This window comes from Musa acuminata, chromosome BXJ1-4 (genome assembly GCF_036884655.1).
Source record: "Musa acuminata AAA Group cultivar baxijiao chromosome BXJ1-4, Cavendish_Baxijiao_AAA, whole genome shotgun sequence".
Taxonomy (NCBI): domain Eukaryota; kingdom Viridiplantae; phylum Streptophyta; class Magnoliopsida; order Zingiberales; family Musaceae; genus Musa; species Musa acuminata.
This window is the reverse complement of record NC_088330.1, coordinates 31,363,971-31,378,027: the sequence shown is the minus strand read 5'-3', so window position 1 is coordinate 31,378,027 and position 14,057 is coordinate 31,363,971. Positions and strand designations below refer to the sequence as shown.

The 14,057-nt window shown below is 38.2% G+C and overlaps 1 protein-coding gene across 1 annotated transcript; it reads left to right on the top strand.

Annotated features, from left to right (window-relative positions):
- Window positions 1–2,135: 2,135 nt before the first annotated feature.
- Window positions 2,136–6,337, top strand: LOC135652772 (MDIS1-interacting receptor like kinase 2-like). The gene is made up of 2 exons (XM_065174003.1): window positions 2,136–5,228; window positions 5,460–6,337. The coding sequence occupies exons 1-2, from the start codon at window positions 2,429–2,431 to the stop codon at window positions 5,819–5,821; spliced, it is 3,162 nt and encodes a 1,053-aa protein (XP_065030075.1). The 5' UTR covers window positions 2,136–2,428; the 3' UTR covers window positions 5,822–6,337.
- The last annotated feature ends 7,720 nt before the right edge of the window (window positions 6,338–14,057 follow it).

The following is a 14,057-nucleotide window of genomic DNA, read 5'->3' as shown; positions in this document are numbered from 1 at the left end:
CTCTTATGATATCCCTTAGACTTTCAATATAAGGTTGGCTCCTTGAAACTATCTTCCATTGGTGCTTCCTTAGCACTCTCTATTATCATTGCCACCTCGAGCCACATGTCTCTTACCACCACTACTTCCAATCACATGAGGAGGGCTTCCTATAAATCCTCTCTTTCCTCTCCTCGTTCCATCTTTTTAAATCACCTGAAACCTTGATTCACATTCACTCTTGCTCCTATCCCTCCTTCAAGGATCGATAGATAAGGTCAAGTCGATCATTGATTCCATGTCATGAGATCCGCTTAACTTTGTTGCAAGAGATGATACTGTCTTGGCTAAAGAGGTTGTGGTGGGTGCTTAGATCGGACACACTTCTTCCAATGACTACACAACAATAAGAGAGAAGGTTAAATTTATGGTGGTGCTGGACGCGGTTATACGAAGAAAGCTCTAGTTGCTTTTTCTTTAGGAGACCTTGAAGTAGGGAATATTCTTTCCTCCTCTACCCCTTCTTCTCTTACTACCTCTGCATATCTTTAGTTGGAACTATAAAGGTCTTCGGAGAGACATGTTTGACATTATCTTTCACATTTATCTAGATCGAACTCTCTAGATTTAATAGGAAATAAACTTGTTTGCGTCCCGTGCTCAGCTAACTATCATTTTTTTGGGAAGATGATAGAGCTCCTTTGCTATCTCTTCGATGGGTTTTACTAGCTAACTCCTCTAAAAAATAGATTGTATCAACATATAGATTCTATCTTCTCGTAAGCATTTTATACATGTCATTTTTCAATTCAAAAACTCTTCTTTGTGGCTTCTCTCAATTATATATGCATGTGTTTCTTTGTTGGAAAAGTAAACTTATATTGAGCACTTTGTACTTGATAGATTTTGATGATTTTTTATGGCTTCTTCTGGGAGATTTCATTTGTATTTTCTTGCCTTAAGACAAATATGAAGGTCATCATATCTCTTGCTATTTCTCTGTTTAAACTTTATATGATTTTTAGAAAATGTGAGACTTAAGGATCTTAGTTTCTCTGGCCCAAAATAAATATCATGTAACAATTGGGAGGGTCCCTTAGTTTGCTTTAGATCATTGCTCCATTTTTGTTTTCATCTCTCCTTTACACAAACCTACTAACAAGCTGTTTTACTTCCAGAATTTTTGGGTTGAACATCCTAAGTCCCATGATCTTATTTCTAGATCTTGGTCTCGCTCTTCCTGATTCACTTCCCCTCTAACAAATATCTCAAATAATCTTGATAGACTCAAGGATTCAAGACCTTCTTGCATCCACTCAAGCTGATACTCTCTTAAACAATGTGATTTTGCTCTTAAGCACTTATTTGTCTTCGTAACAAATATAATGCCCTCCTTCGCCACGTTAATCTTAGATGGTGGTCTCACACCAAGGTTAAATGGATTAATGATGGGGACCTCAACACTAAATACTACCATGCCCGGGTTGCCATTCGCAGCCATCAAAACCAAATTAAGCACCTTTAATGTCCAAAACCAAATTGTCCCAGACCAACACATCATGCATGTCCCTTGCCTTTGTCTCATTCTATTATGACTTTGGGAAGTAGGATCCTTATCCTTTGAAGCCTAACATATGGCCTAGTCTCATTGGTTGAGGTATTCTTCATAATGCCCATCGTTCAAATCTGGAATACTCTATCCTCCATTTGCCTCGATAAATCTCCTGGCTCTGATGGTTTCACTATCAAGTTCCGAATCCACTGTGGATCAACCAAATCGAATCAGGATCCAACTCATTTAAAATGAACCATTGGATAGGTTTCGCACCTCCTCTCTACCCAACCTGATGTCGGAAGCTATGAAATCATATATCTCTTTATGCATTAATAAATGACAATAGTTTTAACTGCACATTTGATTTATAGAAAGTCGACGTCTCAAATGGGATTCCGAATCTTGATCATTTGGCCGCACCTGCAGAAAATTAATCATCAGCAAAACTCTTCTTATTTTAATGTCACAAAAGCTATTCTTCTTTAACATTATAAAATGACTCCCAGTTGGCAGAAGGAATATGCTGAACTTGATAAGATCAGCTGACTTGACTCAGAAATCTACTGCTACAAAGTTTTTCTTGTGCTTCTTCTTATATGACATTGATTTCTCCAAGTAATAATATGAGTCCACTTTATGCTTTAACAAATGAAAAGTGATCAGTGGTGATGATCGAAAGGAATGGTTCTTAACCTTCCACCAAACTTTGCGGAGGGGACAGTATGAGAACGGGTGATACCATCCAGCTTTAGCCCCGCTGGTGAGGATGCTCGAGACTCAAATGTGTCCCACTCGGTTCCCGATAGTTCACATCCATCTCATACATTTTATATAAGGGGGCCCTTTGTTTGCTCGCAGTACAACATCCTCCCCCAGATTAGCTACACTGCAGTTATGGCATCCCAGCTGCACAACTGGCGGCTCCTCTCCACCACTCTCCTCCTCCTGCTGCTGCTCTCTCTTCATCTTGTCTCGGTGACAGCTTCACTCGGGTCACAAGCGAGAACCCTACTCCACTGGAAGTCCACCCTTCACGGCCAGCAATTCCTTGAATCCTGGAATCTCAGCTCTAATCCGTGCAATTGGACTGGAGTTACGTGCAACCTTACGCACAGAGGACGCCCTGTCATCACCGACATGTCCCTGCCGAACATGAGCTTAGAAGGGCCACTCGATGCTCTCAACTTCTCAACGCTGAGATCACTCGTCGGTCTCAACCTCTCCTACAACCAGCTCGACGGCGTCATTCCTCCGACCATCTCGGCTCTCTCCAACCTTGTATATCTTGATCTCATAGGCAACCGGTTCACGGGCAAACTCCCGGTCGAAATAGGCTCCATGAAGGCGCTCCAGTTCCTATATCTCAATAAGAATCAGTTAAGTGGTTGTGTCCCTCCATCCTTGGGCAATCTTACCGGGCTTCTGCACTTGCACCTGCGAGATAATCAACTTACAGGTTTCATACCTCAGGAGCTTGGAAGACTTCAGAAGTTGATGCATCTTACACTTGGGAAGAACCAACTATCTGGCTTCATCCCTCCCAGTTTAGGGAACTTGACGAACCTATACCAGTTGTCTCTCTATCAAAATCATCTCTCGGGATTCATCCCCAGAGAATTGGGAAATCTATTAAACCTTGTGCAACTTGGGCTCTTCAATAATAGTCTAACAGGTCATATCCCTTTCTTTATGGGAAGAAATCAAACTAAATTAGAGAAACTTTATCTTGGGGTTAATGAATTGTCAGGCTTTATCCCTCCGGAAATAGGAAATCTAAATGAGTTAACCCAACTTTTTCTGCCCGACAACCAAATCTCCGGGCCGATACCATCCACTTTCGGAAACCTGACCCAGCTCATGGGTATGGATCTCCATGACAACCAGCTTTTCGGTTCAATCCCTCCATCCCTCGGTAACTTAAGGAACCTCACTGACCTAAGCTTGTTCAATAATCGGTTGTCTGGTCGATTGCCTGCCGAGTTAAACAACATCACAGGTTTGACATCGCTTCTTTTGTCAGACAACTTCTTCTCCGGTGACTTGCCTTCAAACATATGCAAAGGAAGAACCCTACAGTATCTCTCACTGAGCAACAACAGCTTCAGAGGTCAACTTCCCGGGACCTTAAAGAACTGTACGGGATTGATCAGAGTCCGTCTCGAGCAAAACCAACTCACCGGGGATATATCACAACTTCTTGGAGTGTATCCACATCTTTCTTATATGGATTTAAGATTCAATAGGCTGTCAGGTGCACTCCCACCGGACTGGGGAAGATGGGACAATCTCACATTCCTGGCAATCTCAAATAACAACATCACCGGAGCCATTCCACCAGAATTCGGCAATCTAAAAGAACTACGAGAACTGGACCTTTCTTCCAACTACATACAGGGGGAGATTCCAAAGAGCTTGGGCAGGTTACCTCATCTCTACAAGCTGAACCTGAGCTGCAATCGACTCGGCGGAGAGGTACGAATAGAGTTTGGAAGGATGCCCGACCTTGAAATCCTTGATCTATCAGTTAACAGCTTGACAGGAAGAATACCGTCTCAAATAGGCATTTGTCTCAAGCTCCGCTCCCTGAAGCTTAATGGCAACAAGTTCGGCGGAGGAATTCCTGCAGAGATCAGCAGCCTGGAGTACCTTCAAGACGCATTGGACATCAGCCACAACTCACTAACGGGTGAGATACCCTCACAGTTCAGCAAATTTACGATGCTGCAAATTCTGAATCTTTCACATAATAATTTGTCCGGTGGTCTTCCATCTTCACTAAGTGCTATGATCAGCTTATTAATCATTGACGTATCATATAATGAATTGGAGGGGGCTGTGCCTGAGAGCCCAGTCTTCCGGAAAGCTCCGGCGAAGTGGTTTGTCCACAACAAAGGTTTGTGTGGGGTCGTCAAAGGCCTGCCTCCATGTCTTTCTTATACTGCAAGGAAAGATGATGGAAGCAAGCACCACAGAGCAATTATCTCAGCTATCATTGCTTCCGTGGTCGTCTTATTCATCTTACTTGTTTTTCTGGGAGCGTTTTCACTGTTCCAGAAGACCAAGAAACATTCCATGCCTTCCGAAAATAATGGCAACAAAGAAGGCATGACATTCTGTGTATTTAACTTTGATGGAAGATATGCATACAAGGATATCGTTGCAGCCACGGAGGATTTTAATGAAAAATACTGTATCGGAAGTGGTGCATATGGCAGCGTTTACAGAGCAGAATTAGCAAGCGGGCAGATGCTAGCAGTGAAGAAAATTCATCTGCAGGAAGACGAAACTACATCGAATGAGCAATCCTTTCAAAACGAGATACATACTCTTACTCAAATTCGACATCGAAATATCGTCAAGCTCTACGGATTCTGCTCCTCTGCTCGACACAAGTTTCTGGTGTACGAGTACATGGAGAGAGGAAGTTTGGGATCCCTCCTCAGAAGCGAAGCAGCAGCTGCCGAACTGGACTGGGTGAAGAGGGTGAACATTGTCAAAGATGTGGCTCGTGCTCTGTCCTACATGCATCATGATTGCGATCAGCCCATTGTTCATCGAGATATAACCACCAACAATATTCTGCTCGATTCAGAACTCAAGGCTTGTGTTTCTGACTTCGGTATTGCTCGACTCCTGAAGCCAGATTCATCAAATTGGAGCATGCTTGCCGGCACATATGGTTACTTGGCACCGGGTAAGTTTCTCCCCCGACGTCATATAGTAATACATTTTTTGCAAGTTAAAAGTCCATCAGCTTGTAGCTCATTTACATGAATTATTCATCAATCTAGAAATAGAAAACAGCAGTCGATTTACTGTACACGTAGTTATTCATCAATCAAGGCGCAAAGTAGCCTAACATAGCTGTCTTTTGGAGATCCTTCTACGATATAAGGTTTCCTCAGTTATCGGTTATTGTTTGCAGAGCTTGCTTATGAGATGAGAGTGACCACCAAATGCGATGTTTACAGTTTCGGAGTGGTCACGCTTGAGTTGCTAATAGGAGGACATGGGGAAGGACTCGTTTCCGTTCTGTCATTGCCTTCGTCGCCGAAAAACACGCTTGTGAAATATGTATTAGACCAGCGTCCATCACTCCCTACGACGGAGGTTGCAGACGAGGTAGCTGCAGTTTTGAGGTTGGCACTTTGCTGCGTGGAACATGACCCAGAGTCACGCCCAACAATGAAGCAGGTCTTTGGAACCCTATCGACTGTCAACACACTGCCGAGTCTCCCTTCTCTCGATGTGCTCAAGCTTTCTGACTTGATGAATGCTAAAATATGATCGACTATATGGACTCCCGTTCTCCGGCTGTGCCACCAAGTCAACAAGTCGGCTAAAGTAGGGGTTGTTGTTCACATCATATGACCATGCCTTTTTTGTAGTATGAAGCTGATGCTGTAGCGGAGGGCATGTGGTAAAGACCTGCCCATTCTGTAGTGATTAATTTCAATTCGCAGAAACAGGCTGACAGATTGAGAAAGTACTGAAGGTGTTTAATGGGTAAACGCATGCGACGACCAACATGATGCTGTGTGGCATAAAGAGCTTCCTAAAGATAATTTGCTCGACTTGAATTGACTTCACTCTCAGAGGTCCCATCTTACCTTTTGTGAAGCTGTAAAGCAGACAATGACTGCTTACAAGGCAAGGAGTCATCAGAGGAGGGAAAGAAATGTGAGATGAATTGTATGGTTGTGAAATCACTCCAACAAATCTAGTGACATGCAGTCATACACGTCCTTTTCTTCTTTCAATAAAGAAACGAGTATGTGTGTAACGTACCTTTTTTTCGTTGAATACGAAGCGGGTTCAACAGAAGAGTTTACTAAATCCAAGAAACTCGAATTGATAAGTATCGTGACACCCGTTGTTGGTCTATTGATTAAAGATATGATTCAAATTATATGATATGACACGACTTACTAGAGAGGAACTACATATCACACAAGTCAAGTGTAGACAAACCTCCTTTACAGGTAGGAGAAAGGAGATGAATCAAAAGGATAATCTCACATCACAGAATTGAAAAAATCAGATTGGTTTGATCTATAATTTAAAAGTTTAATTTTTTAGGTTAAATTGATGTATATTAATTTTGATTAGTTTAACTGAAACTCATCAATTATAGACTTTTTAATGATATTAGAACTAGTGTAACAACTTCTGAAAAATCAAGGATGGTACAATGTTACAATCATATAGAATATTTTTCATACAAATCAATCAATAATCAATTCACTCCTATGATATTCATAATCTGTTTAATATATTAATTACATTAAGAATGGATTCGTCACGCTTCTATTATACATCTGACAATTAAAAGATAATCATATGAGCAAATAGACAGGAAGCTCTCTACGATACGATTATCACGAATAAGATAAATCGTCTTCCCAAAATCAACTTACCTCTCACCATAGACAGGAAGCTCTCTAAACCCTTGCCTTAGACCAACTCTCCATAATAGTCCTCTGTGTCAACTTCACAAGTGTTGGGTTCAACCCGCTTCGACTATATGATTAGGTAGTCAACCCAAATCTGAATTATTAAAAAAAAAAGAAAAAAAAGAAAGAGACGTGCACAAATGAGGGCAGCGAACGAATTTGGCGTGCAACGAACGATTGCGGTGCACAATGAGAGAAAATAACAAAGAGAGAAAGAGAAGAGAGATAATTAGGATTTTGAGTTTTTTTGTTTTGATTCAAATTATATGTGAAGAATTCTTGTAGTAAGCTTTACAATCCTAACGGTGTTAATCTACAATTTATTCTCTCTGAGGTATTTTCTTGTTATACCCATTTTGTGAGATCTAAAATTCTCTTTTTGATGAAATTCATCCATGTGATGATTATATGCTATTATTGAGCCAAGATATATGGTCTTAATGTTATTATGATCCTCTTGTTATTTTAGAGAAGATTTATTGTAAACATGTTATATTATTAGTGATAGTGGAAGTTTGAAGTGAACTACGGTCTCGTGGTTTTTCCCGCATTGGATTTTTCACGTTAAAATTTGATCTCACTTTGTGATTGATTTATTATCCTACTGTTTATGCTGCTCTGGTGGATATGTGTTTTTGATATCAAGTTGGTATTTTGATGAGGAACTTATTTTGATACACAAAGAGAGAAAATAATTATTTCGCTTTAACAGGTCGGTGCTAGTTTTTTTTTCTTGTGTGATTGAAATGGAACAGTCAGATAGTATGATTAAATTGAACTTATCAAATTATTCCACTTAGAGGTGTATGATGGAAGATTTGCTCTATCGCAAAGATTTGTATAAGCCCATCAAGGTTAAAGATAAACCTTCTACTATAGAGGATGAGGAATGAGAGGTTCAACATAGAAAAACTATTGCTTATATTAGAAGATGGATGTATATAAATTTGCATGAGCATATTTCTGATGAAACCAGAGCTGATGTTGTTTGGCAAAAGTTAGAAAATCACTTTGCGAAAAAGACAGTGGGAAACAGAATTTCTCCTTAGAAGACTTGTAAATTTGAAGTATAAAGATGGTGGTAATATTATTGAGCATATAAGTCTATTTTAGGGTCTTACAAACAAGTTAGTTGCTATGAAAATAAATATAGATGATGAGATACAAGGATTATTACTTTTCAGCTCTTTACCAAAAGGTTGGGAAACGTATGTTGTGATAATTTATAACTCCATGCCAGAGGGAACTCTAACTATAGATATGGTTAAAGACAATTTGCTAAATGAAGATGCTAGAAGGAAAGAACAAGGTGAATCTTCTTCTGGTGCATTTGTTTCTGAAAAACAAGAAAAATGTGGAAGAAGTCATAGTAGAAATCCACATGGTTATAGAGGAAGATCCAAGTCTAGAAGGGATATCAAATATTTCCACTATAACAGGCTAGGTCACAAGAAGAAAGAGTATATGTTTTGGAAGCGAGAACAGAATAAAATGAAGAAAAATGAGAAAGAGACCAATATACTTGTTGTTGAAGGTGATATCATTATTGTTTATGATGACGGTTGTGTCAATCTTGTAGCTCAGGATAGTAATTGGGTAATTGACTCTGGTGCTTCATTTCATGTTACTTCTCATGGTAATCACTTCAGATCTTACACTACTGGTGATTTTGGTAGTGTCAGAATAGGAAATAGTGGTACATCTAAGATTGTGGGTATTGAAGATATTTGCTTGGAGACTAGTATTGAGAACAAATTGATACTCAAATATGTTAGACATGTTCCAGATATTCATCTTAACTTGATATCTATAGGTAGACTTGATGATGAGAGATTTACACACTATTTTGGTGAAAGTAAATGGAAACTCACTAAAGGTTCTCTAATTGTGGCGAGAGGAAAGAAGCTTAACTATTTTTATGTCATGGAAGCTAAGCTACACAAAGGAGAGATTAATGCAATTCAGAAGGGTGAAAGCATAGATCTTCAGCATAATAGGCTTAGTCATATCAGTGAGAAGGGACTTCAAACTCTTGCTAGAAAGTAATTCTTACCAAAGTTGCAAGGTACATCTCTTAAATCTTGTGATCATTGCTTAGTTGAAAAAAAACATAGAGTTGTCTTTCATACATATCCATCATATCGAAGATCAGATATTATTGATTTAATTCATAATGATATCTATACTATGTAAACTAGAACTCTTGGAGGTGCTCTTTATTTTGTTACTTTTATTGATGACCATTCTAGAAAAGTGTGGGCTTTTGCTTTGAAATCTAAAAATCATGTACTCGATGTTTTCAAAGAATTTCATATTAGTGTTGAAAGAGAAACTAGCAAAAAGCTAAAGTGTGCTCGAGCATATAATGGTAGCGAGTACAGGGGTCATTTTGAGAATTACTGTAGGGTTTATGGTATCAGGCTTGAGAAAACAGTTTCTAAAACTCCTTAGCAGAACGGTGTTGTAGAATGGATGAACAAAACAATTGAAAAAAGGATTAGGTGTATTCTTTCCTACGCTAAGTTACCTAAGTCATTTTGGGGGGAGGTTGTGAGAACTATAGTTAACCTTATAAATTTTTCTCCATCAGTTTATCTGAAAGGTGATGCTAAAGAAAGAGTATGAAAAGGAAAAGATATATCTTGTAATCATTTGAGAGTCTTTGGGTGTAAAGTATTTGTTTATATTCCTAGAGATGAGAGGTTCAAGCTTAATAATAAGGCAAAAGCATGTATCTTCTTAGGATATGATCATGAAGAGTTTGAGTACATATTATGAGATCTAGTGAATAGGAAGATTATTAGAAGTAGAGATGTTGTATTTCTTGAAGACCAATTATTTGACGATTGTGATAATATTAAGAAGCCAAAAACTTGTGTTTATATTCCTTGGAGTTTGGGTCCAATTCCTTCACTCGTAGTTCATGATGATCATGAGGGAGATGAACAAGAAGATTGTGGTGAGAATGCTAGTGATGATACTCCTATAGTTGATGATGTTGAACCAACTGAACAAGCACCTCCACCACCAGTTGAGATTCCATTGAGAAGATCCACAAGAGAGCGACAACCATCTACCAGATATCCTCCATATGAGTATGTTATACTTACTAACGAGAAAGAGCTAGAAACTTACCAAGAAGCTATTCTACATGAGCATAAGAATGAGTGGGTTAAAGCCATGCAAGAAGATATGAGATCCTTGCTTGTGAACCACAGCTCTGACTTGGTAAAGTTGCCTAAAGAGAAGAAATCTCTCAAGAATAAATATGTTTACAAATTGAAGACCGAAAATAATAGCTCACAACAAAGATACAAGACGCGACTAGTTGTGAAAAGATTCAGTCAAAAGAAAGGTATTGATTTTGAAGAAATATTTTCTCCAATTGTGAAAATTTTCTCTATCCGAGTTGTTCTTGGTTTAGCTATCTGGTTGAATTTAGAAGTTGAGCAACTTGATGTGAAATCAACGTTTCTTCATGGTGACTTAGAAGAAGAAATTTACATGGAGCAACAAGAAGGTTTCAAAGTCAAGAGAAAAGAAAATCTGGTGTGTAAGTTTAAAAAAAGCTTATATGGACTCAAACAGGCACCTAGACAGTGGTACAAGAAGTTTGATTTCTTTATGATGAGCCAAGGGTATAATAGAACCACATCTGATCATTATGTATTTATGAAAATAAATTCAAATGATGATTTTATTATTCTCCTACTATATGTTGATGATTTACTGATTGTTGGTCATGATGCTGGTAAAATTGAAAAGTTTAAAAGAGAGCTAAGTAAGTCTTTTGCCATGAAAACTTAGGATCGATGAAACAAATACTTGGCATTAAGATTCTTTGTGATAAGAAGAAAAGAAAGATTTGGCTATCTTAGGAGACTTACATTGAAAATGTTCTTGAAAGATTCAACATGAGTAACGCCAAAGTAGTTTGTTCTCCACTTGTAGGTCATTTTAAGCTTAGTTCAAAATAATATCCTACAAGTGAGAAAGAAAAAGAAGAAATTTCCAAAGTATCTTACTCATATGCAGTAGACAATTTGATGTATGCTATGGTTTGTACTAGGCCAGATATAGCTTATGTAGTTGGAGTTGTCAGCCGATTTTCTCTAATCCTGATAAGGAACATTGGGCAGTAGTGAAATAGATATTAAGATATCTAAGAGGTTCTTCCAAGTTGTGTTTATGTTTTGGTAGTGATAAACTTGTACTAGAAGAGTACACAAATGCAAACATGACATGTGATATTGATTCCAAAATGTCCACTTCGAGATTCTTGATGACATTTGCAAGGGGAGCAATCTCTTGGCAGTCTAAGTTATATAATTATGTTGCTCTATCAACCACAGAAGTAGAATACATAGCAATTATTAAAGCCTACAAGGAAGCTTTATGAATGAAAAAGTTTCTATAGGGATTGGGCTTGAAATAAGAAGGATATACTATTAACTGTGACAGTCAAAGTGTCATTCACCTCTCCAAGAATTCAACGTACCATTCTAGATCCAAGCATATTATGTGAGATATCACTGGATTTGTGATGTGCTTGAGATGAAAGAATTACACTTGGAAAATATGTATACCAATGAGAATTAATCAAATATGTTGACAAAGTCTTTGCATAAGGAGAAGCTTAAAGTATGTAGGCGAAGAGCGGGCTTAGTATAGCCCACCATATGAGTTGGAGGGGGAGAATTGTTAGGTTCAACCCATATATGGGCTTTGACTAGATGATTTGGGCAGTCAGCCCAAATCTGATTTATTAAAAAAATGAAAAGAAAAAGAATCAGACGTGCACAGTAAGGCCAGCGAACGAACGGTGCGTGCAACGAACGGTGACAATGCACAGGGAGAGAAAAGAGCAGAGAGAGAAAGAGAAAATAGACCATTAGGATTTTGAGTTTTTCTACTTGACGATCAGTGGCCAAACTTTATCAGTTTTAACCCAAATTATATGTGAAAAATCCTTACAATAATCTCTACAATCCTAATGGTGCTGATTTATAATTTATCATCTCTAAGGTACTTTCCTACTATACCCACTTTGTGAGACATAAAATTCTCTTTATGATGATGATATGTTATTCTTGAGCCAAGATATATGATCTTGAGGTTATTTTGATCCTCTTGATATTTTAGAGAAGACTTATTATAAATATGTTATCATTATTAGTGATAGTGGAAGTTTGAAGTGGACTACGGTCCCGTGATTTTTCCTGCATTGGATTTTCTACATTAAAATTTGGTCTCACTTTGTGATTAATTTTTTGCTCTACTGTTTTTGCTACTTTGGTTGATATATGCTTTTGATATCAAGTTGATATTTTGATGAGGAACCCATTTTGATACACAAAGAGGGAAAAAGAATTATTCTGCTATAATAGGTTTTTCCCAACAAGAAGTGTAGTCTCCCCCTTTGACTGAAATCCCTATTCCAACACCAATTCCAGATCTTCCCAACGAGTCGATTACTAAATCAACCAAACTTTTAGTTGAGGTTCGGACCAACTAAATAAAATGGATTAGTAATTGGAAAATAAGATAAAATAGGAAAATTGGCTAGAAATAGAATCATACCTGTGGTCTCCTTTCACAAAAAGTAACAATGAGGAGCTGATCCACTAAGGCATCCAATTCCCATCACTCAATGTATACAAGAGAAAATATGACCCTTCGGAATACATCATAACTTTTATGTCTCAAATGATGTTATTTGGAACCATCAACTCACTAATATGTTGAACTTTCCTAACAACCTTAAGGGGGAGTTGCACGTGAATAATTTGTTAAGCTCTCTGAGAGTCAATCTTCTTATTTGGGCAATTGACTAAAGAGTTTAAGCTTAACTTTATTAGTTATCAACTTTTAGAGAAGCCCACCACCTTTCTCCTAGCCATCAGATAGGAAGAGAAGGAATTCTTGGAGAGTTATATAGAAAATTTAATGATGAGGTTAACTTAATTGCTAATCCAACTCCATTTGTCCTCATCAATGCATACATTAGCGAACTCCAACTATCACTAAGTCATCACTAAGTCTCCGACCATATTTCTAGAGCTTTTATAAGAGGCAAACCATCATATAGTAGTTGAGTCTATAATCACTGGAAATAGAAAGGTTGAACTGAAAAAGACGACAAAGGAGGAAAGATCTTAATAACAAAACCCTATGGAAAGGCCATGAAATGATAAATAGAAAGTGACTGATTACCACAATAAGATTTCACCTCACTTAACACCTCCCATATAGAGTTATTCATGCAAATCCCAGAAGAAGGGCTCTTACGGCACCATGCCCCATGAAAGCCCCATTGACAAAAAAAAAAGATAAAATACTATCACTTCCATCAAGACCATGGACTTAATACGGAAGATTGCTATGCCCAAAAGGAGCAAATTGAAGAGTTAATCAAAAGGAGTCATCTTCATAAGTTTCTACCTAAGATTCATAAAACATTATCGAGGCCCAAAGGCCCCATTGAGCAACAAATCAATATGATCATTGAGAGCCAATCGCGAGCGCTAGTAGTTCATCTACCCAAAAATCCTATGCAAGAGATTCTATTATAATTGAGACCAATCAATTATGTTCAAGGAATAGGATAAGCACCCAGACCCAAAACATGATGATGCATTGGTAATCTCCATCGGGATCACTAATGCATTAATGAAAATGATCATGATCAACACTAGAAGCTCAATAAATATACTCTACTATGATGCTTTTCAAAAAATTAGTCTATCTACCAAGGATCTATAACTGATCTCCTCAACCTTTACTGGGTTCTTAAGGGACTCCATCACTTCGCTAGGGACCATAGATCTTTACGTCATCTTCAAGTCTGACAATTGCTCAAAAACTATGAAGACCAAGTTTTTGGTGGTTGACCTTTCGTCTGCATATAATGCCATCATAGGGTGTCCCTCGCTTAATCATATATGAGCGGTAGTATCAACCTACTACATGACATCAAAAAATTTCACTAGCTCAGGAGTGACAGAGCTAAGAAGTGATCCCAAAGAGTCAAGGCAATGCTATTTGATGTGGATCAACTTGTCTAAGAGAAT